At 45.5% G+C, this 19,852-nt stretch overlaps 5 protein-coding genes across 5 annotated transcripts; 2 read left to right on the top strand and 3 right to left on the bottom strand.

Moving 5' to 3' along the window:
* Positions 1 to 1,123: 1,123 nt before the first annotated feature.
* On the top strand, positions 1,124 to 3,241 carry C8R40DRAFT_63659 (Alpha/beta hydrolase fold-1). Its single transcript, XM_046235727.1, has 7 exons — positions 1,124 to 1,686; positions 1,789 to 2,195; positions 2,285 to 2,383; positions 2,455 to 2,561; positions 2,627 to 2,720; positions 2,775 to 2,879; positions 2,935 to 3,241. The coding sequence occupies exons 1-6, from the start codon at positions 1,305 to 1,307 to the stop codon at positions 2,877 to 2,879; spliced, it is 1,194 nt and encodes a 397-aa protein (XP_046088319.1). The 5' UTR covers positions 1,124 to 1,304; the 3' UTR covers positions 2,935 to 3,241.
* On the bottom strand, positions 2,911 to 3,737 carry C8R40DRAFT_1095287 (uncharacterized protein). Its single transcript, XM_046227698.1, has 5 exons — positions 3,590 to 3,737; positions 3,523 to 3,531; positions 3,445 to 3,469; positions 3,266 to 3,385; positions 2,911 to 3,217 (listed from the first exon to the last, which is right to left on the bottom strand). Exons 1-5 carry the CDS (start codon positions 3,688 to 3,690, stop codon positions 2,993 to 2,995), a joined length of 480 nt encoding a protein of 159 aa, XP_046088318.1. The 5' UTR covers positions 3,691 to 3,737; the 3' UTR covers positions 2,911 to 2,992.
* Positions 3,738 to 3,766: 29 nt separating this feature from the next.
* Positions 3,767 to 10,932, bottom strand: C8R40DRAFT_1144240 (uncharacterized protein). Its single transcript, XM_046229497.1, has 33 exons — positions 10,662 to 10,932; positions 10,349 to 10,612; positions 10,122 to 10,295; positions 9,903 to 10,054; positions 9,723 to 9,837; positions 9,062 to 9,621; positions 8,846 to 8,973; positions 8,632 to 8,767; positions 8,531 to 8,576; positions 8,398 to 8,471; positions 8,266 to 8,302; positions 8,155 to 8,202; positions 7,596 to 8,102; positions 7,287 to 7,513; positions 7,126 to 7,201; positions 6,916 to 7,014; positions 6,684 to 6,849; positions 6,463 to 6,631; positions 6,382 to 6,398; positions 6,204 to 6,330; positions 6,079 to 6,140; positions 5,764 to 5,977; positions 5,681 to 5,706; positions 5,409 to 5,630; positions 5,281 to 5,340; positions 5,246 to 5,250; positions 4,962 to 5,157; positions 4,881 to 4,903; positions 4,703 to 4,828; positions 4,402 to 4,648; positions 4,196 to 4,323; positions 4,112 to 4,135; positions 3,767 to 4,034 (listed from the first exon to the last, which is right to left on the bottom strand). Exons 1-33 carry the CDS (start codon positions 10,881 to 10,883, stop codon positions 3,915 to 3,917), a joined length of 4,797 nt encoding a protein of 1,598 aa, XP_046088317.1. The 5' UTR covers positions 10,884 to 10,932; the 3' UTR covers positions 3,767 to 3,914.
* Positions 10,933 to 11,887: 955 nt separating this feature from the next.
* On the top strand, positions 11,888 to 17,781 carry C8R40DRAFT_1095280 (vacuolar protein sorting/targeting protein 10). Its single transcript, XM_046227697.1, has 18 exons — positions 11,888 to 12,267; positions 12,319 to 12,453; positions 12,503 to 12,703; positions 12,765 to 13,816; positions 13,872 to 14,115; positions 14,167 to 14,276; positions 14,334 to 14,515; positions 14,574 to 14,608; positions 14,661 to 14,711; positions 14,767 to 15,357; positions 15,419 to 15,517; positions 15,576 to 15,855; positions 15,917 to 15,987; positions 16,041 to 16,491; positions 16,551 to 16,642; positions 16,694 to 16,803; positions 16,859 to 17,158; positions 17,219 to 17,781. Exons 1-18 carry the CDS (start codon positions 12,127 to 12,129, stop codon positions 17,448 to 17,450), a joined length of 4,377 nt encoding a protein of 1,458 aa, XP_046088316.1. The 5' UTR covers positions 11,888 to 12,126; the 3' UTR covers positions 17,451 to 17,781.
* On the bottom strand, positions 17,782 to 19,847 carry C8R40DRAFT_1095279 (uncharacterized protein). Its single transcript, XM_046227696.1, has 8 exons — positions 18,909 to 19,847; positions 18,833 to 18,849; positions 18,556 to 18,786; positions 18,471 to 18,502; positions 18,367 to 18,415; positions 18,268 to 18,310; positions 17,938 to 18,218; positions 17,782 to 17,850 (listed from the first exon to the last, which is right to left on the bottom strand). Exons 1-7 carry the CDS (start codon positions 19,798 to 19,800, stop codon positions 18,154 to 18,156), a joined length of 1,329 nt encoding a protein of 442 aa, XP_046088315.1. The 5' UTR covers positions 19,801 to 19,847; the 3' UTR covers positions 17,782 to 17,850; positions 17,938 to 18,153.
* Between the last annotated feature and the right edge of the window lie 5 nt (positions 19,848 to 19,852).

The following is a 19,852-nucleotide window of genomic DNA, read 5'->3' as shown; positions in this document are numbered from 1 at the left end:
TATGTACTATCTGTCTATCTCCATTCTCGAATCCTCCTATATTTTAGATTGAGGCCTAATATCACTTTCTCTGACCCTATTTGTACACCCTCTCCCAATATCTTTTCTGCTATCTTTCTGAAGCTTTCCAATTCTTTCACCTTGCTTTTACTTGCCCGTAACTTTAAGCGCCAGTCAAATGCCTTTTGTTCACTTTCCGTCGGCCTTAGGTTCCCCTCCTTTATCTACTGAATTGTCCCTATTCTACCCAGTTTTAGATTCCACTTCGTTCCGTTTGTCCAGGACCCAGGTTTTCCCCCTGTTTACAGGAGCAACATCCTGAAGAGAAAGAGAGAGAATAGAAAGAAGAGGGTCACAGCTAGTCAGTTACGCAGGTCATCTCACCTGCCTACACTTCGTCGGATTTTGCTTCGACTTCGCTCTCAACGTCTACTTGTCTCACCATCCACATCTTCGTCGGAATATGCTTCCACTTCGTTCCCTCACTTCGTAGTGATTACCTCCGGTTTACCTGTCGTCCCACCCTCCACTTCTCCGCAGCTATAGCTTCCTCTTCGTACACGTCGCGTCTACCTTATGTTTACATTACGCGTCATCGTTCTACCATTGGACATTGGACAGAATGTACAACTAATTGTCACAGTAGGCTGGATATGTGTGATAATACAGGGTTCAAGCATACCTTATCTAGTATACGATCAGCCAAGAAACGAAAGACCCTCCCATTCCAACTGCGGTTCCGATTCCGATTCCGACTCCGACTCGAAGAGTAATTACATAGTACCTACTGCTAGTGGGGAACCTAAGGCAAGGAAATTCATTAGACTGCGTGGTCATAGTCCAAAAACTGAACACCGGCTTCCAGATCATTCTCCTGCCAGGTACCATGTAAATGGTGTCTCTACACGTCGACTATGTACTAGCCTGAGGTCGGAGACATCGAATAGGCGGCAATCGAGGAAGTAATAAATTTGTGTACCCAACTTGCAACTCATGTTTAAATGGACGCAGTGCTATAGATGCTTGACTCCTTCAACGACGGGGGCTAGTTCCACAGGAGAACAATAGCAGACAAAACCCAATGCCCCTAGTCATTTTAGTATCGCATGTACTCACAAGTTGTCCATAGAATGACGGTTTTATGATTCCGAGTCCCTGATACGGAGTCGCAAGTCAATGGTCCTCTACTAGTAGGTCTTCACACATAACCCCTCCTTCAACAAGACCCCTCTCAATAGTCAATACTCCCACCTTCATCAGTGGAAAAGCCCCCCCTCTCTCTTGTGGTCCAAAAGAACACCCATATGTCGAGTCTCCAGTCCCGTGCACCGGTTCCCCTGGACCTCCTACTCTCAGAATCATACATCTTCGACCCTCGACCCCACTATCCATTACTATCTACCCTCAAACGATTCTGGAATCCTTCATGGACCGACTCGGATGGATTGACCCTGTTGTTTACCCATGGCACAGGTTTTCACAAAGAACAGTGGGAACCTACCATAGATTATTTGCTGGAGCTGATTCAAGTCAACACTGCGAGTATTAGTGCACAAGGAAGGTCCAGTCCCAATCGCCGGAACAACAGCATTAAAATACGAGAGATATGGACTATTGACGCACCGAACCATGGAGATGCGGGGGTGCTCAATGAAAAGTCTCTGCGGAATGGGTACGAGCCTGCTTGTGAGTCGAGTTTTCTTTTGTTACAAGTTCTTAAGCCACAGTGGTTATTTTGAAAATTTCTTACAAACATACCACATACCACATACTTACATATACATACAGTTCCGAAGTGGCAGGAATATGCACACAATATACACGCCTTCCTTACCGGAAGGGGCCAGACTCTGCTTGGAACTTACTCGGAAGATAATAGAACCGTGATACCTAATTTTGACTTTAGCAATCATACTATTGTGTGTATAGGTCATTCCATCGGAGCCATTTCCCTCCTGCTCTCCCTGGACCTTGCGCCATCCATTGAGAGCCTTATCAATATCTCTTCGTTGATCTTTATCGAACCTATGACGATGCCGCCTACTCTAGGAAGCTTCCAGGACCTGGCGGAGAAGCTGGCGTCTGGATCACGGTCGAGAAGAGATGTATGGCCCAGTGCAGAAGAGGCATATAAAATGTTCAAGACGCGTCGAACATGGCAATCATGGGATGATAGGGTGTTGAAGATCTTCGTGGTACGTACAACCTACGAATTCCATACTATGCTACTTTCGAAATCCAATTTACCATTCATGATCATGGTCAAGTAATAATTTGGCAATAGGATACTGGTTTACGACCCCTCCCAACATTGAGCTATCCCAATGCTCAATATGGCACTAGCACGCCGGTAACACTCAAATGTACACGGGAACAGGAGACGGTGTGTTCTTAATACTACTCTTCAAGTCCCCTATGGTAACTCAGCTAATGCATTTTTCTCACCTGATACAGGCCACATACAGAGAGACACATGGCTGGGATAGGATATATCGAAACCTGCCATCCTATGCGTCTCGCGTACGGATACATATTTATTATGGAAAAATTCATGATTTCATGTAAGCCAGTGTAACGGTCGTCAGACTTATTACATTTTCATTGCGGACTGAATATCGCATTATAGTGCTAAGGAGTGCAAAGAAAATGTTATTAACACCGCCGCTGGGGGACCGCAGAATTTCGCGAGTATTGGGTTTATCGACGGTGCGGGACATACGGTGGGTCTGTGCACTTTCGCTTCCAAGATGAATCATCATATACCCTTCCTTCAGGCTCCGCAACAAAAACCGCGCGGTGTCGCAGAAAAGATCTTTGAGGCAATCGAGACTGATGCAAAGGATCGACTCAAGGGCGAATCCTTTCAAGCCAAGTTATAAGTTACATTTTTTTTGATATTATGTCTGGAATGTAGACATCAATTAGTGAACATAGAATACATGAAAGCAATTGTTCTATAGTACAGCGATACACTTCTTCAAACGTCGAGCTTTCAAGTTGACGAACTAAATACTTTCGTGGTTGATTTCTTTTTTTCGACCGTCTCTTCAATCAATTGTCCATCATGACCTTCAGCTTGACCTAAAGGCCCATCGACTGCGTCCCTAGAGAAGGAAGCCTCAGTAGGCTGTACGGCGTTTTCCGGCGAATGACGTTCATGGATGTACTTTATGGTCTTGTCTGTAAGCTCGCTCGGCGAGGCGGTCGAACGATCGGCCTAAGAAATGAATGAGATATTAGGAGATGAGTTATTAGATATACAAACCTTGACATGAGCCTCGGAAGCGGAAGCCAGGTGTTCATTCCAGCCCGGAGCGTGGTCATGAGGAGTGGAAGTGCCGTGTTGGGTTTTTGAAAGATTGCGCTTCTTTTCAGTGTCCAGAACCTAGATAATATACCGATCCTTGAGCACTCGGGTATAATTTACGAAGGTTCTAAACTCACATCTGGGTCATTGTCGTGCATTGTACTGTTGAGCGAGATCAATGAACAGAACAGCGAGGACAATACGAAGCTACTGACCTGCTATATCTAAAATGAAAGCTAATTCAACTTCTACAACACGCATATATCGAAGTCATGAACTCACCTCATACTCGTTGTCGCAACGGGTCCTACAGAACGCGACACAAGGGTACGAGTTACAGCTTTCAGCGCAGAACGGGAATTCAAGGCAAGAACAGTGGTCATTTTGTTGAGTTGGATTTTGGTGGTGGTGGTAGTCCGAGTTTAAGTATGTAACGTGGATAAAAGAAACGGAATTTGGAGACCATTTGGGTGGAGATAAAGAGCATATTATGACGTCAGTATTACTTTTGGGGTTGTTATGACGCAGGTTGATTACTCTAATTTAACTGGGTCAATTATCTACGGTGGTGATAGCCTGTGATAGCACACTAAAAGACTTTGAATTGTTAGGTCGCAACTCCTCCAGCCATCTGATACAAATGTTCCTTGTCAGCAGATTCATCCACCAAAGCCCTCAGATGCCCCGACTCGTTCTTCAATAATTCCTCGGGCGAATCATATTCAACCTGCAAAAGAGTACGTAGATAGATGTCAGAGTTAGAATTGAAAACTATAAAAGAAGCGAGAACAAGTCTCGACTTACGATTCTTCCGGCATCCAGAACCATCTGTGAGAGTTTTTCGTAAACTCATTTCAGAACTCGTTCATTTTTAGAGGCATCACTCACAATTTTATCTGCATCCATGATGGTCTGAAGACGATGAGCGACTGTGATGAGGGTAACATCACCCTTCAACTCATGGCGGAGTGAAGATTGAATGACAGCATCTGTTTTATAGTCTATAGCAGAAGTCGCTGGAGGGAGAGGAAGAGGACAAAACTGTATCAGCACACAAGGCAAATGGTTGAACATGTGTTAAGATTGAGACAGACCTTCATCCAAAATAAGAAGTTTGCTTTCTCGCACCATCGCTCGAGCAAGAGCGATGATCTGGCGCTGACCAACAGATAAATTCCCTCCTCCGCTAGCCACAGCAGTATCTAAACCAACTCGCGCATCTTCGTCCTCACTCTGAATGGAATACAACCCGGCAGAACGGAGCGCATCGTATAACGCAGCATCGTCGTATTGGTCGAATGGGTCCAGGTTCCGTCTTACGGTTCCACTGAGAAGCTCTGGCTGCAAAACATAAGATTAGGAAGAAACAGTAATGAGAAGCAAGAAAAGGCATACCATTTGAGGGATAATTGTAATTTTCGTTCTAAGATCATCCAGATTGATCGTGGAGGTCGATAGACCATCCAAATACACTTCGCCATCGGTGTAAATGCATCTTAGAAGAGATAACATCAAAGAACTCTGAAAAAGTATCTTTCAATAACACATCTCATCTTAGTCAACCACAACACACCTTGCCAGACCCAGTGCGTCCGACTACACAAAAATTGCAATAATCAGCATTGTACCCACGATATCAACTCACCAAACCTACCAACGCCAATTCTTTCGCCGGATTTAATGTGAAAGTTGATGCCCTGTAAAACCTGCGGACCATCAGGTGAATACCGAGCGCTGAGATTTTCTACTCGTAAATCCCCGCTGGAAGGCCAATACGCTGGAGGCACACCCTCCTTGGTTGGTTTGGGCTCTTGCTCTATCTCGATGTAGGCGTTGATACGTTCGAGGCTTGATTATGCATATGTCAAACGAGTGATGGGGAAGGTAGTAGGAAGCCATACCTGTTGGCTGGAGTGGATAGGCGAAATAATTAGAAAAGTTGGTCTGAAATTCAAAAGTCGGCACAAACATACCTCTGACTTGGAACATGTTCATGATCCTAATATAATACAAGATCGAAGAACTGAACATTACTGTCGACACCCGTCCGACCATTATCAATTAGCAAAAAATCTTGAATCTATCACGAAAGTGTTCTCACCAGCCATATTCAACGAGAACCCAATCGTTGCCGCCTGCCCATGACTGACATACACCAAATACGCCGCCAACGAAGCAGAAAATACGTTCCCGAGAAGGTCGAGGCGGACGTCGATCCAGCGATTTAGGTTCCAGAATACACGTGAGGGACGAGAGTAGTAGTTGATCCGAGTGAGGGATTCTTTGATGAAACGTTCTTGGACGCCGTAGGCTCGTACCGATACTGCAAGAGCCCATCAGCAAGGTATCGAATAATCATTTTCTATCACTTACCCAGTCCAGCCATGACAGTTCCAAAACTACGAACGGCTTTCAGAAAAAAAAGCTTAACACAAATATGAGATCGAACAACTCACTGAGCTAAAACAGGCGCCTTCGCATTTGACTGAATACGTTTGATAGGTAATTGCGCTTTGATGTAAATCGATCCACATAGAGCGCCCGCTACGGAGACCAGGATCCCAGGGACTAAGAATGCGGGGCTGAAGTAGATCACGGAGCAGAATTGGCCTATCATCATGATGGTTAATCGTAGTAAGTTGCTGATTTGGTTTGGGAGAGGTCCGTCGACTGTGTGCCGTCAATTTTTGAAGTAGTAGTAATGGAATGGACGAGAGAATGATGAGCGCATAATCGACAAGACGAGAAGGAAGGGATAGGGATGAACGCACCATCACGCATATCTTGTGTAGCCCTCGTAATCACTCTAGACGTCGGTGTGGTATCCAACCATCTGGGAAAGAAAATGCCCTTCATGAGTCGGCAATAGTTGATCAAAGTCATCAAATTAACACACCTCAAAGTAGATCCCAACACCGACTGCATCAGTTGTTTATGGATGGACCTAGACGCCCTCAAGACTCCGTACAAATATATAATAAATCCGACAGCGAAGGTCACCACGACGAACAGGAGAATGAGGGCTATCACGCAACGCATCAGTGTCCAGCATACTCAGAAATAGAAGAACTGACAGTAGCCGACGAGGTAACTGCGCGGAGAATTATTCATAAGCAACATCATCAGCATTGCACACGAAAGCATTGTCCACTCACAAAACAACATCCACCTCAGAGGGATCCTTCCGCTCATACTGACTAGCCCAAATACCAAGAAACCATGTCTGGAAGATCTCGGCCGACTCCGAGAGTAGGAAACTGGCGAACACGGAGGCGACGAATAGGATAACGTGTTGTCCGCCGAGCCCTTTTATGAGCAATCGCACTGGAAATGAAAGTAATTAGAGTGTGGAAATGTGAATTTGAAAAGCACAGACCAGCGGGCCAACCAACGTTCCCGATTTGAATTTCCTCTGCAACGATGAGTTTTCCTTGACCTTCCACAGGCGGAGATTTCTTGGATTTGGTTCCGTCGCCTTCTCCATTACTTCCGCCGCTCCCGTCATGATTGCCAGCAATTTCATCCTCAATCTGCTCGATGGTCTCAATGGTTTCTACATTTTCAACGTTCTCAGCACTTGATCCGTCAACCTGTTCTATCTCCGATACTCCCAGTACCTCCGCTACGGTACCTTGTTTCGCCACCTGTCCGTCCTTCAAGGATACAACATACCCGGCAATGGGATGAGTTAGGGAGGTATTGTGTGTCTACGAGTACTTGTAGGTAATCGTAAAAATGGGAGTAAGGGGCAGTGTAATGGGAAGGAACAGTCACGTTGAGTAAAGCTTGTAGAGGGGAGTTGATACTCCAACACTCACCACCAGCAAGATTGTCCTATCCTTGACCAAATCACCTTTGAAACACTTCTCGACTATCCACTTGGACGTATGAACGCTAGAAACAAGAAAAACGGTCAGCAACATCTTTATACACATACACACCAGACGACCAGTGCATAGCTGCTGTGAAAAAGACTCACTCCAACGCAGCAAGTACATCGTCCAACAACAACACCTCTGCACTAGAATAGATCGCTCTTGCCAACGTAACCCGTGCTTTTTGACCTCCCGAAAGCGTCAACCCTTTTTCCCCCACCTCGGTCTCGTCCCCAGCTTGGAACAGTTCGAGGTCTTTTTCCAAAGCGCATTGGTACAAAACCTGACGGTATCTCGTGGCTTCGAAAGGAGAGTCAAATATTATATTTTCCTATGTGTGCGGAAAAGTGAAAAAGTACGCGATCAGTTTAGTGAGTCGATGATTTTGTGAACGGTCATGTCTACAGGCTAACCGTGATAGTAGCATTCTGAACCCACGACTCTTGCGCAGCATACGCTACCCCTCGTCCTCTTGGTAAATTGAACCATGGTTGGTGAAGACCCGAATTATGGGGAATAAAATGCATCTCGCCCAACAACGCCATGAGCATCGACGTCTTTCCCGATCCAGTACTTCCGACAATGAGGTTAATGGTGTTCCTCTGGAAAATTACTTCGTCTGGGATTTTGAGCGTAAATTGGCGTTTGATAGAACGCGGAGACTGAGAAGTCGGAGTGATAGACGAAGATATAGATGGTTCGAAGGGTTCAGAGCGGGTTGATGTTGGAGTTGACAAACCCGACTGGTACTCGTCGGAATGTCCCGAATAATCGTTCGACCAGCTGAACGTGACATTACGGAACCCAATTTCTTGAGTTGGAAATGGAGGTGGGGGTGCAGTGACCGGGATACCCAACTCATCACTAGCTGCAGAACCGGTAGTATGGGGATGTGTTTGGAAAGTGTCAAGAAGTTCGGTCTGTTCAAAAAGGTCCAGTCAGACGTAAAGAGGAGCCTTTCAAGGTACGTACCTCATACAAGAACTCTGTCACACGATCCAGAGATACTTTTGCGTTGACCTAAGAAAAATGAAACCCAACATTATTCGTGATAAGGCGGCTAGACGTTGAAGTAATACCTACACTTTGATTGACGTAGTGCATTACTCGCCACATCAACCTGTTTTGAATAAGCAGTGAGTAACGAAAATATACAACACTTGAAAGCCAAAGCCCTAGAAAATACGGTAACAGCAGACTTTACGAAGCACTTACATGCTAAACTTTTCGAAAACGACCATACTACTGAATACCTTGGACGCAGAGAGTTCTTGCTTCATGACCACCGTCTAATTTGGAAGATATATACATAATGGCTTTTTTCCGTCAATGACAAGATTGAACTCACATAGGTAGCATACGTAACCAGCATTACAATCAGAGGAATAACATGGCTATGAGGTCCCAAATCAGTGATAACACAACAGGTCCTAATTCGTCTCGACTCACTTGGATAAACCAGAAGCCAACTCCAACAGCCTCAACTTTTTCACGTATACTAACTCTTCCTCTCGAGCATCTTTGATCCTGTCGCCCATGAGGGACTCCCAACCAAAAAACTTAACCATGCGAAGAACAGATAAAGCTGAATCGGTACAGAGAGAACGAGACGGAATATTAAACCAACATCCAGAAGGCGAACAAAAATCCATTTATCACATACTCTCTGTAACAACCCCAATCCTTGCGTCCGTCTTTCTCATCTTGATTTTCTGCCTACTTTGCATCAATTTGGTAAAATAGCCAGGAATCGGGAATAGAATGATGATCGTTGCCAGGCCGACAAATGCACTATAATTGGAGAAGAAGAGAAGTGCAAATCAGGATCGAAAATGTCGAAAAAAGGCGGCATGGGACGTTATGAGAACATGCCACTCACCTCCACCCCAAAACTCTCTCCAGAAACCACACACAAAGTGCCACCTGAATCGGCACTTGAATGATTAGACGTAGCGCTTCCTTTCCATCGGTGATGTTTTGCATGTCAGTCGTGACGAGGTTGGAGAGTTTGCCGAGAATGTTTTTTGCCTTTTCGCTTTTAATTTTCTGTGATTTAGGGTTTTTCGACGAATCTGTGGTTAATGCGAGTGCAGACACTTTTGAGGGTTCTTTTGATTTGATGACCTTGGATGAGGATGAAGAACCGGGGCGCAGTGTGGTGTCTGTAGCATCTGTGGCTTCAGTCGCATTGGTTGCAGCTCTTGAATGAGTATCAGACTGTAGTGTCCTCTGATCCTCTTCGTCGCCACTGTCTGGAGGTGTCGACGAGTCAGACTCAGATTGAGAAGGCGAGGCAGATGCGGAAGGATAATTGGACGAGATTGCTTCGGAGGCCTTTTGATCATCTTCGTCATCCGTTTCCGCCTTCACCCGTATCCTAAGCGCATGCTCGAGGATGACCTCAGTAAGAATCGCTTCTGCATGAACGACCTGACGAGTCTAATGTCCGAGAGTCAGTGCAGCAAGTATCATAGAGACGAAAATAATATGGCAAGACTGAGAAATGGATTGCGAGGGATGAGACAGCTCGAAAAACGCACAGTGATATACAGATAACTCTCTGAAGCCATGGTCTGTAACAACGGACCGAAAAACAGCCATGCTATCCACACCCATGGCTTGAAGGTTGCGTTGACGCCATTGGTTTCGATGTACCTGCACGACATCAGTCGACACGACAATCTCAACAAAATAGAGATAATATAGCATTAAGCACACACCCCAACAGATTCTTTACCCCTACAGGCGTCGCGAAATCTAACACTGACTGCAACAGCACAAGCACCGAAAGCACCGAAAACTCCCAAGTGAACACGCGGACGAGGGAGAAGAATGCGTTCCGACGTTTTGTGACTATTGTTGGATCAAGGTGCTGGATTAAAAGTAGGCGTGTTAGCGAATACCTGGAGATTAAAGAAGGAAGAAGCTTGTAGACTGACACGAAAACTCCTTTTCTTCAGATATTCCGCATGGTCATAATCTGCCAACGAGGGAAGATCTTCATAAGGTAAACTTGGTGAATAATATGCCTTGAGAATGACTGAATCCATAAAGGCAAATGTAAGCCGGGACAAGATGGAGCATGTTTGTTCAGGATTGGGGGTTTTCGGGTGCTAGAAGACACAGGTATTAGCATACTACGTATACGATGAATGGTCGTACTCACCTTTGGATCCACAGGAACATACTTTCTTGGAACGCATAGCGGAACTAGAACTCCTGCTAGAAACAACAACCCAACTTTGACCCACGTGAAGCTTCCATCTGAGCCATCCTGTGGCACAACCTTGAATTTCCCAAGCGGATATACATCCCTATAAGCATAGGTCGCAAAGGTAGCACATAACACTGTATTAAGGTGTCGGATCGAGTTTCGGCTCCAGCGGTAAGATGCGATGAGGGAGGACAAGGAAAGGATAGTCGTGTACAGCTGCAACTGAGTGAGATCGGTAGCGTGTATATTAAGGAATGACACATACGAAGATAAAAATTAGCGCGGTATCAACGCTCGACCTACTCCTTACTAGCTCGATGGTACCTATCACGACGAGGGCTACACAGGATAAGAGTCGAACGAAATAAAATGCAAAGATAGTTGAGCCTCCGAGGGTAGTTATTTGCCTTCTTAAACTTGGTGAGTCTCGGCTAGACGCGTCGGGACGCGCACTCTTCGTCTGCGATACAGATATGTGTAAAAGCATTAGAGCGGCCGACGCTATGGCCACGCATGTTGGGATTAGGAACGTTGATCTTCAAAACGCGAACAACGATCAGAAAAAATATGATTCAAGTTTTCCCACCCACACTTACAAGGCAACTTCTTCCTTGACCATCCTCAACGACTCTCCTTGTGAATACATGAAGGACATTTGCTGTGAACCCATCGTTGAGTCCATCGTCGAGTGAGGAAAGAATCGAACTTTCGTGGCAAGTTTGACACTTTGTTGAAGTATGTACATAACCTTACTCAGCTTCGAAGACCTTGTGAGCTTTTTATATTCCCTCTCTACGATTGTATTACTAGTTCCTTATCAATATCATAAATCAAGTACAGGTATTGAACCAGTAGTACATAGGCTGTATCAAGATGTATGAAACCCACGGAAAGTCGTCCACTCACCGACGAATCACCGAAGCTCAGAGCACAAGTAAAGTTTTTGTTTTGGATCCCTGATTATTGTTCATTGTCCCAAGGGATATGGTAGGCAGTACATTACGATAGTCAATGTTCATGATCTTGAAAGTTGTCCTTCCTCCCGATCTTCCTGAATGGTAGGGGAAATATTTCATGACAAACGCGACTGTCCTTATCACCATGCAGTCCGAGACTCCGGGTTCAGTTCAATTTGAATAACGTTGAATCTTCAAGCTTCAAGTTCCTCAACATGGCCAGAGATGGCCAGTAATCACGAACAAATTTCTGAACCGATCCCGCCAGCATTAGATCTAGTGACAAGACAATAGTCGTCAATGTTTTGAATCTGAGATGCCATTAGCCCTTCTCATATCGACGCAAACAGACGCAAAAATAGCTAGTGAAGACACGAAAAGGGTGAGTCAATAATGAGCGCGACCTTTGGCATAGGATCGTTAAATTTAGAATCACATTCGAATTTTCTCGCTGTAAAAGTTCAATAATAACAGCAGCAACTGAGGCAGATAGGACTGGGATTGAAGAAATGAACAACTGCAACTTCGGCTCATGGCGTTCAGAAATTAATTTTCATTTTGTTCTTTAATCGGGTGACTCTACCAAGAGGCTAGCACGGAAGTGCTGGAAGAGCACACATACCGAGACATCTGGATCAGTGTTAAAGAAGCAAAACGGGCGCTCGGTGTCATAGAGCGCCTAAGTATCCGGCTCATCCGTTGGAACTCCATCGGCCAACCAGTGCAGCTGCTGCGCCTCTGGCGTCAACCCTGAAGTAAGACGTGTCTCCAACGATGATTCTCCGAGCACTATGTCTGTCGCTCGTGGCTACTCTATTATTTCTAAATGTCCAAGTCGTGGCTCAGGACCCGACTCACGAAATAACATCATTCGAAAACCTTCCGGCAAAATTAGTATTTTTGGAGGATACCACAGTGCGTATCTTGTTCAAGTGCCGTTGTAATTATACTGACGGTTGACTGCAGACTGCTTTTTACTTGGATGACTTGGAAGGAGTTTTATATGTCTCGCAGGACGAAGGGAAATCATGGAGTGCAGCAGACAACATTCCCGCAGGCGAGGCCACTATGGTCATTGAGCATCCATTCGAGAAAAATTACGTGCGTGTACTAGCCATAATCGTTGTTGCAATGCTTATGTTGAAAATAGGCCTTTGTGTTGACGCAAGGATACATACATTACCGAACCGAAGACCGAGGGAAGACTTGGAGGCCGTTCGATGTCCCTGTCAGACCAGCCTTCGTTGCTCAACCGTTATCTTTTCACTCTGATCCAAAGAAGTACGGATACATACTCTACCAAGGAACGTCCTGTGATCAAGTTGGCTGGGGAACTGTATGTCATGACGAAGTGAGTATCAACTGAGGGTTTTCTACGACGATGCACAATTTTCTGAGTTCCCACTTATCAGACCTATTACACCAAAGAGGCTTTCACAGATGAAGCAAAGCTACTTCTCACAGAAACCACTCGTTGTCAATTTGCACATAGCACTGTCGATTTCAAGCATGAAGCTCACTCAGACTTGATTTACTGTGTCGCGTTTGACACGCTCGAAGGAATGCATTCTCTTTCTCACAGCCGACTATACTCTACTACCACCTTTTTCGACGAAGACATGACCGTCGAGGACTTGGGAATTGGTAGCAAAAACGCAAAAGGCGTTTTTGCATTCGCTATAGTGGCAAAATATGCCGTCGTGGCCCTCAAGGATATGTCAGCGGATAACAACGGAGAGATGCTTTTGTACGTGTCAGTGGATACTAAGACTTGGGCAAAGGCACAGTTCCCACATGCGTCTTCTGCACGCTTAAGGGAAAATGCATATACCATCGTTGAATCGACCACGCATTCTTTGGCGGTGGACGTCGTTCTTCAGGACCAAGGCACTATCGGAACGCTTTTCGTCTCAAACTCGAACGGAACCTTTTTCGTGCAGAGTCTAAAGGATACGAATAGGAACGACATGGGTTTTGTGGATTTTGAAAAGCTTTTTGGTGTTGATGGTGTGGGCATTGCCAATGTTGTAGCCAATGCAGAGGAAGTCGAAGGACGAGGTGCTTCCAAGCTTCTCAAAAGCGTAATGACTTTTGACGATGGAAGCAACTGGTCCCCAATAAAACCACCCTCATACGACTCTAGCGGCGCGCGAGTCAACTGCAATCCTGGCGACGATGACTGCGGTCTCCATCTTTGGTCTGTCACCGCTCCGCACAACTTTGGGAGGATCTTCTCATCTCCTGCGCCTGGTATCGTCATGGGTGTGGGTTCGATAGGGAAGACGCTGCTCCCGTATGAAGATTGTGATACGTTTTTGAGTACGGATGCAGGGTTGACTTGGAAGATGATCACTAAGGACGCACATAAATATGAGTTTGGAGACTCGGGGAGTGTTATTATAGCGATCAACGATGAAGATGGTGTAGACAACATCTTATACTCGTTGGATATGGGCGTAACTTGGTCAGTTCCTTCGCTGGCACTCATCTGTGTACACTTACCTTTTTCATATACACAGGAAAAGTTACAATCTCGGCCTTAAGCTGCGCGCTCGCGCTCTCTCTACTGTCCCCGACTCTACCTCACAAAAATTCATCCTCGTTGGTCAAGTATCCCGCAAAGACGAAAATTACAATCAGTACGGTAGATATGTCGTTGTGTTCCTGGACTTTGCTGGGATCAGGAATAGAAAATGCGAGAAGGACGACTTTGAAAACTGGTATGCTAGGTCAGGGAAGTCGGAGTGCTTAATGGGACATAAGGTTTGTCTGCTTTGAGTCCATTTTATGTTTTCGTTGATCGAGCATATCTAGCAATGGTATCGGCGCCGAAAAGCCTCAGCCGATTGTTACGTCGGTGATAAATTCATTGATCCCGTTGAGCACGAAGACAATTGTCAATGCACAGATGCTGATTATGAATGGTGCGTCCGCTATTCCTTTTCCATTTTACTCGTCGTCACGCATGTTCTACCAATCAGTGACTTCAACTTCGTTCGTGATGGCGACAACTGTGTTCCTGTTGGACCCGAGCCGATAGCCGCTGGAGTGTGTACGCTTCCAAGCCAAAAGTACATGGGGTCTTCTGGGTGGAGGAAGATTCCGGGTAATACGTGTACTGGAGGACACAAGGATGATAAGGTCGAGAAGGATTGCTCGAATGGTATGTCTCATCCAATGTCTGCTGCTGCTGTACTACCTACCACTGACCTAATTTTCAGCTCAACCCAAAGAAGGCGAGGTCATACACCAAACCGTGCGCAGGTCCACAATAACCTTATAGGGCGCTATACTAATCAATTTCGCAGTTCGAATTCCCTAGTCAGATTGTGCAACATGCCTATTTCCGCGATCACCCCGTGAGACACTGAAAACATTCCTTGTATCAAACCCTCATACTGATATCTTTTCCAGACGATTTTGGTCCGCTTACACGATAACAGTATCTGGAAATCTAGTAACGAAGGTTATACCTGGAGCCAATTTGCCCCAGATGAAAAGTTCCTCGCCTTCTACCACCATCCTTACTCTTCCGACCGCGCCTATCTTATCACCCCCGAATCATATTTCTACTCGACCACCGACGCCGGTCGCTCATGGAATAAATGGAACGCTCCCGCACCACCAAATACCTTCCGCGCCCAGGTCCTCCGATTTCAACCTGAAGCCGACAGACTCATTTGGACAGGAAATGTAAAATGTAACACGGGCTTGTTCGAGGATTGTCACGCCACTGCGTGGTACTCTCGAGACCACGGCCGTAATTGGAAGCAGATAGAAGAATACGTAGTCAACTGTGCTTGGGCAAGTGATACGAAGCTGAACGCGGACCCAACGGAGATTCTTTGTGAGAGTTATCAGCGGAAAGAGGGAAATCAGAGATTCTTTTTGCAGGATAATCCGCTGGAATTGATTGAAGGACAAGGATATTATTCGAAGAAGAAAAAGTTGTTCAATCAGGTCGTTGGGTTTGCTAAGTTTTCGGAGTTCCTAGTCGTTGCAGAAGTAAGTTGGTCAGTTGTAAGTATGCATTGACATGAGGGCTAATATTCAAATGCGACTTTAGCTTGCGTCGTCAGGTCGCGCTTTGGAACTTCAAGTTTCCCTAGATGGTGTAAACTTCGCAACTGGTGAATTCCCACCAAGTATGCATCCCGAAACGCATGTATGTTTCGTCATTCGCCTTTCACAAGGACCTACAAATTTAACCATTGGTTGAATAGGCTTACACTGTCCTCGAATCTTCCACTGGGTCTCTCTTCATCCACATGACGATGTCCGAACCTCCGAGTCCGTACTGGGGTACTATCCTCAAGTCAAACTCTAATGGAACATATTTCATCGTATCGCAAGAGCTCGTAAACCGTGATGAGCGGGGTTACGTTGATTTCGAAAAGGTAATCGGCCTGGATGGTATTGCCTTGATTAACATCGTCGCGAATCCTTTTGACGCAATGCTTTCTGGGAGAAAGCTGATTGCAAGTAGAATCACGCATAACGATGGTGAGCCTCGACTTTCGTAGTTTGAATGAAGACATCGTCCGTTGACAATTTGCATATGTAGGAAGTACATGGAAACCGTTGACGCCACCCACTGTCGACTCTGAGGGAAACTCTTACTGGTGTGATTACACCGTATGTTATTCTCTCCTGTGTATTCTTTTTGTTCATTTATAACATCAACCTAGGCATGTTCTCTTCATGTTCACGGCTATACCGAACGAAGAGACCCAAGAGCAACTTATAGCAGTCCTTCCATCGTCGGACTCATCATGGCTGTAGGCAACGTCGGGGAAGAACTCGCACCCTACACCGACAGTGACACCTTCCTCAGTCGTGACGCCGGTTTCACCTGGGAGGAAGTTCACAAAGACGCTCACCTTTGGGAATTTGGTGACTCTGGTTCTATTCTCATCATGGCAAATGACGAAGAACCCACGGATCATGTCTTGTTCAGTACGGATGAAGGGGCTAAATGGCGCGAATACAAATTCACCAATGATAAGATAAGGGTCACAGCGATCGTTACAGTTCCTTCAGATAACAGTAGAAGGTTCATTTTGATGGGCCAGTATCCATCGAGGCAGACAGAATCTGTGGTGGTGCATATTGACTTTTCGGCGCTCACAGGCAGGAAATGTATGTCCTGCTTATTGATCGAAGCGTTTTACCATTGATTTTTCCTTTCTCCCTCACAGGTGTTTTGAAAGTCGAGGACCCAAGTCATGACGACTTTGAATTGTGGAGTCCAAGTGAGGATCGTAACGAGCTCTGTCTTTTTGGTCGCCAAGTAGGCTAAATTTCTTCAAAATGCGCACGCGTGGATACTTAAATTCTTTAGACGCTGTACCATCGCCGTATTAGGGATACTAACTGCTACATTGGAGACCAACGCAAGGAAGAAGCTCGTATACAAAAGAATTGTGCTTGTTCTACCGTTGATTTCGAATGGTACGATCATTGCATGCACCTCGATGTACTGCCTCATACTCCATATTTTCTCTAGTGAATTCAACTACATCAAGAATGCAAATGACGAGTGTGTTCTAGCACCTGGAACGACACCCTTGTCGAACGATGAAACTTGCCGAGCTGGTGAAGAGTTCTGGTATGAAAGGACACCATATCGCAAGATAACGTACTCCACTTGTGATGGCGGTCACCGGCCAGATCGTGGAAAGGCCCACCCATGTCCCGGGTTCAAGCATCATTCGGGATGGTTCTGGTGGTTTGTCATCCTCATCTCCTTCGGCCTTGCTGGATTGGTTGGGTTATATTTCTATCGACGCAGCGGGATTGCCCGAGGGTCAGTGTTGTGTCATCTGTATCTGTCGTCACAAAAGATACTAATATAGTCGTACTACAGAAACATCAGGCTTCCTACCGACGCAAGATCGAGTCGTTTGGCTGGCGATGATGGCGTCCTTTCAACTTTGGCATCGGTACCATGGTTCCTCGTCGGATTGGCTGGAATTGCTTGGGAATTTGTTGCATCGAATGTGGAATCACTATCGAATTCATATCGGGCTCGTAGAGGATACCGGAATCTGCCTGTCGATGAGGATGCACAGATACTGAGGTTTGAAGACGAAGAGTAGTCTTGATGCTCACACGTGATATAGCTAGTTGGTCGCCCATCAACATCACCCTGGGGAATCTGAGTTCTCGACCAACCAACTCAGGTGAAAGCGAGCGTCCATATTGCAATCTGATACCATTCTTTTTTATGATCCCAGAATAGCATTGGCGTCACCGTAATTTATTTACTTATAAAATTGTAGAATCTGACTCCCTCAAAATTGTCTCCCATTCCATTTGTTCTGTACAAGTAGGGGTGAATGTCGTTACATAGTAGAGCAATACTCATGTTTGGGTCCAGTGCGCACTTTACGAGGTCATGACAATGTACAACAATTTTTTCTGCTTACAATTATCAGGATGCATATTTAGGCAGAAAACTCAGGGGGATGATCTAGTCCTACATGCTGTCCATAAGCTCTGGGTTCGTGGTTTGCAACAAGCAAGAGTAGTGTGGAAGAGGGAATCAGCCTTAACACTATCATAATGGCTTTGAACATCACCCACTGGATGTACAGATTGTTGTATGTTTATTATGTTCTTGTCTTTACGGAAAATAACCGCTGAGTGAACAGGTGAGAGAACAGGCAGTCGTTATTACTCGGGTTGCATCCTTCTACTTGTTCTCTTCCTTTCTACAGGTTCCCCATTGCTGCAGTCTATCTGGAATAAAACTAACTTACAGTAAGTACTATTGCAAAACCCTTGCTTAAGTGATTATGATCAGGTTAAAGATGTTGCAGAGAACATAGATCGTTCCTGGGGAGGTTTTCGAAGCCAGAATGGCCCTAAATCCAAGTCTCAGCGAGTGTAAACGTCTTGAAATTGAATACTTACCAACAGGATCGTCGTCGTCGTGGAATATTGTTGTCCAAGAACCCTACATATGTTTCAACGCTTCAACTCCCGGTATGGAATGAAGTAATACGTGCTTACCAACACTCCATACGATGAGCGGATACCACCGACTTGGACACCCTCCGAGCTTTAAAGTGCTTGTTTCCATGGCTTACTGTTACAACAGGAATAAATAAACGAACCTCCAAATCGCTTGACCTTGTTCTCCCGAGACCTGTAAGCATATATTAGTTGTTTATCGTCAGAAGCTCCGAGTAATTTGCGTACAAAATGCCATCGAATCTGATCGTCGTCAGTCATACAAACATAGCCGTTGATAGTAGACGTGCTAGGTGAAGGATCTGTGATAGCACCGAGAAAATATATTCGGGGTCGTCCGGGATGATTTGGGTCCTCCTTCACGTTAGTGACTTGTAAATTTACTTTCATGGAGCGAAACATCTCTTGAAAACCCGGACCAGTTAAAAGCGATTCGCGGAATGGACCAGGCTCCGAGTTCTGTTGATTCATTAGTTGGTTTAGAGACAAGGTCGGATCGCCATACAGGAATGTTATTATAACCTTTTACAGTTTTTATCAGTGATTCAACGACCAATTCCAGGAAATCTAGTGATGCTCACGAAGTAGAAGCGCATGATCCACGAAACAGAACGAAACAGTCCACACCCCATTAACCCCAGCCCAATCATCCTCCTGGTCTAAGTCTATTCCTTCTGGAATAATGATTTGCGTATACGGGAAACTCAATGGGTATATCACAACCTCGAACCCTGCATCATCCGCCAACTCCAGCATATGCATGGTCATTGAATGATGTATGTGCTTCATGTGTACCCAATTGACCTTTCCAACCCCACTACCCTCCGTGCTCGAAGGAAGGAAAGGTCCAAATTCGTTTGACCAATTATAGTGACGCATATTATAGATATACGCCCGAGCAGCAAGCCGCGAAGCGGGCTTGTAATCTGCGGGTGTCAATCCAATGGTTGTATGAAGCCTAGCACGTAGCTGTGCTTCTTCCTCTGCTAGTTCAGGATCGTCTGAAGGCAATCCAATCTTGCCAGGATCGAGGAATACGCCACCGCGAGTGACGGCGGTCACCCAGAGTAAGTTCTGGGATAAATTCTCGATGATGTCTCCATATGATCCAAGCGGAGGTACCCAGCAAACCATATTCAACAGCGTCTTCAGTACTTGTATCCTTTCATGCGGTTTGCATATCGATACATCCTCTAGTACCGTCCTTGCACGGATTATAGCCTGTAATTCTGATCTCCAATCAAACTGCCCTACGCGAGGCCGCCCATTCTGTGATACGCATCGAGTGGGATCATCGAAAGGTTGCGCAAGATAGAGTGCGCGCCAAATATGTTGAGAGGAATCACCCGGAGAGTTGTAAACCAGGTCGTAGAACAATCGAGAACAGCATGAAATGATGCCTACTTCTATTGGATCACATTGGAGGAGAATCTCTTCAATTATTTCGACGGGCAGATCGTAGAATTTGCCCATGTTGGCGGCAATGGTCAGGGAAATTGAGGGACATGAGAACAGTCGAGATTCT

Source organism: Lentinula edodes (assembly GCF_021015755.1).
Source record: "Lentinula edodes strain Le(Bin) 0899 ss11 chromosome Unknown C8R40scaffold_10, whole genome shotgun sequence".
In the NCBI taxonomy this organism is placed as follows: Eukaryota; Fungi; Basidiomycota; class Agaricomycetes; order Agaricales; family Omphalotaceae; genus Lentinula; species Lentinula edodes.
The sequence above is the reverse complement of the archived record's forward strand: the minus strand, read 5'-3'. Positions and strand labels throughout refer to the sequence as shown.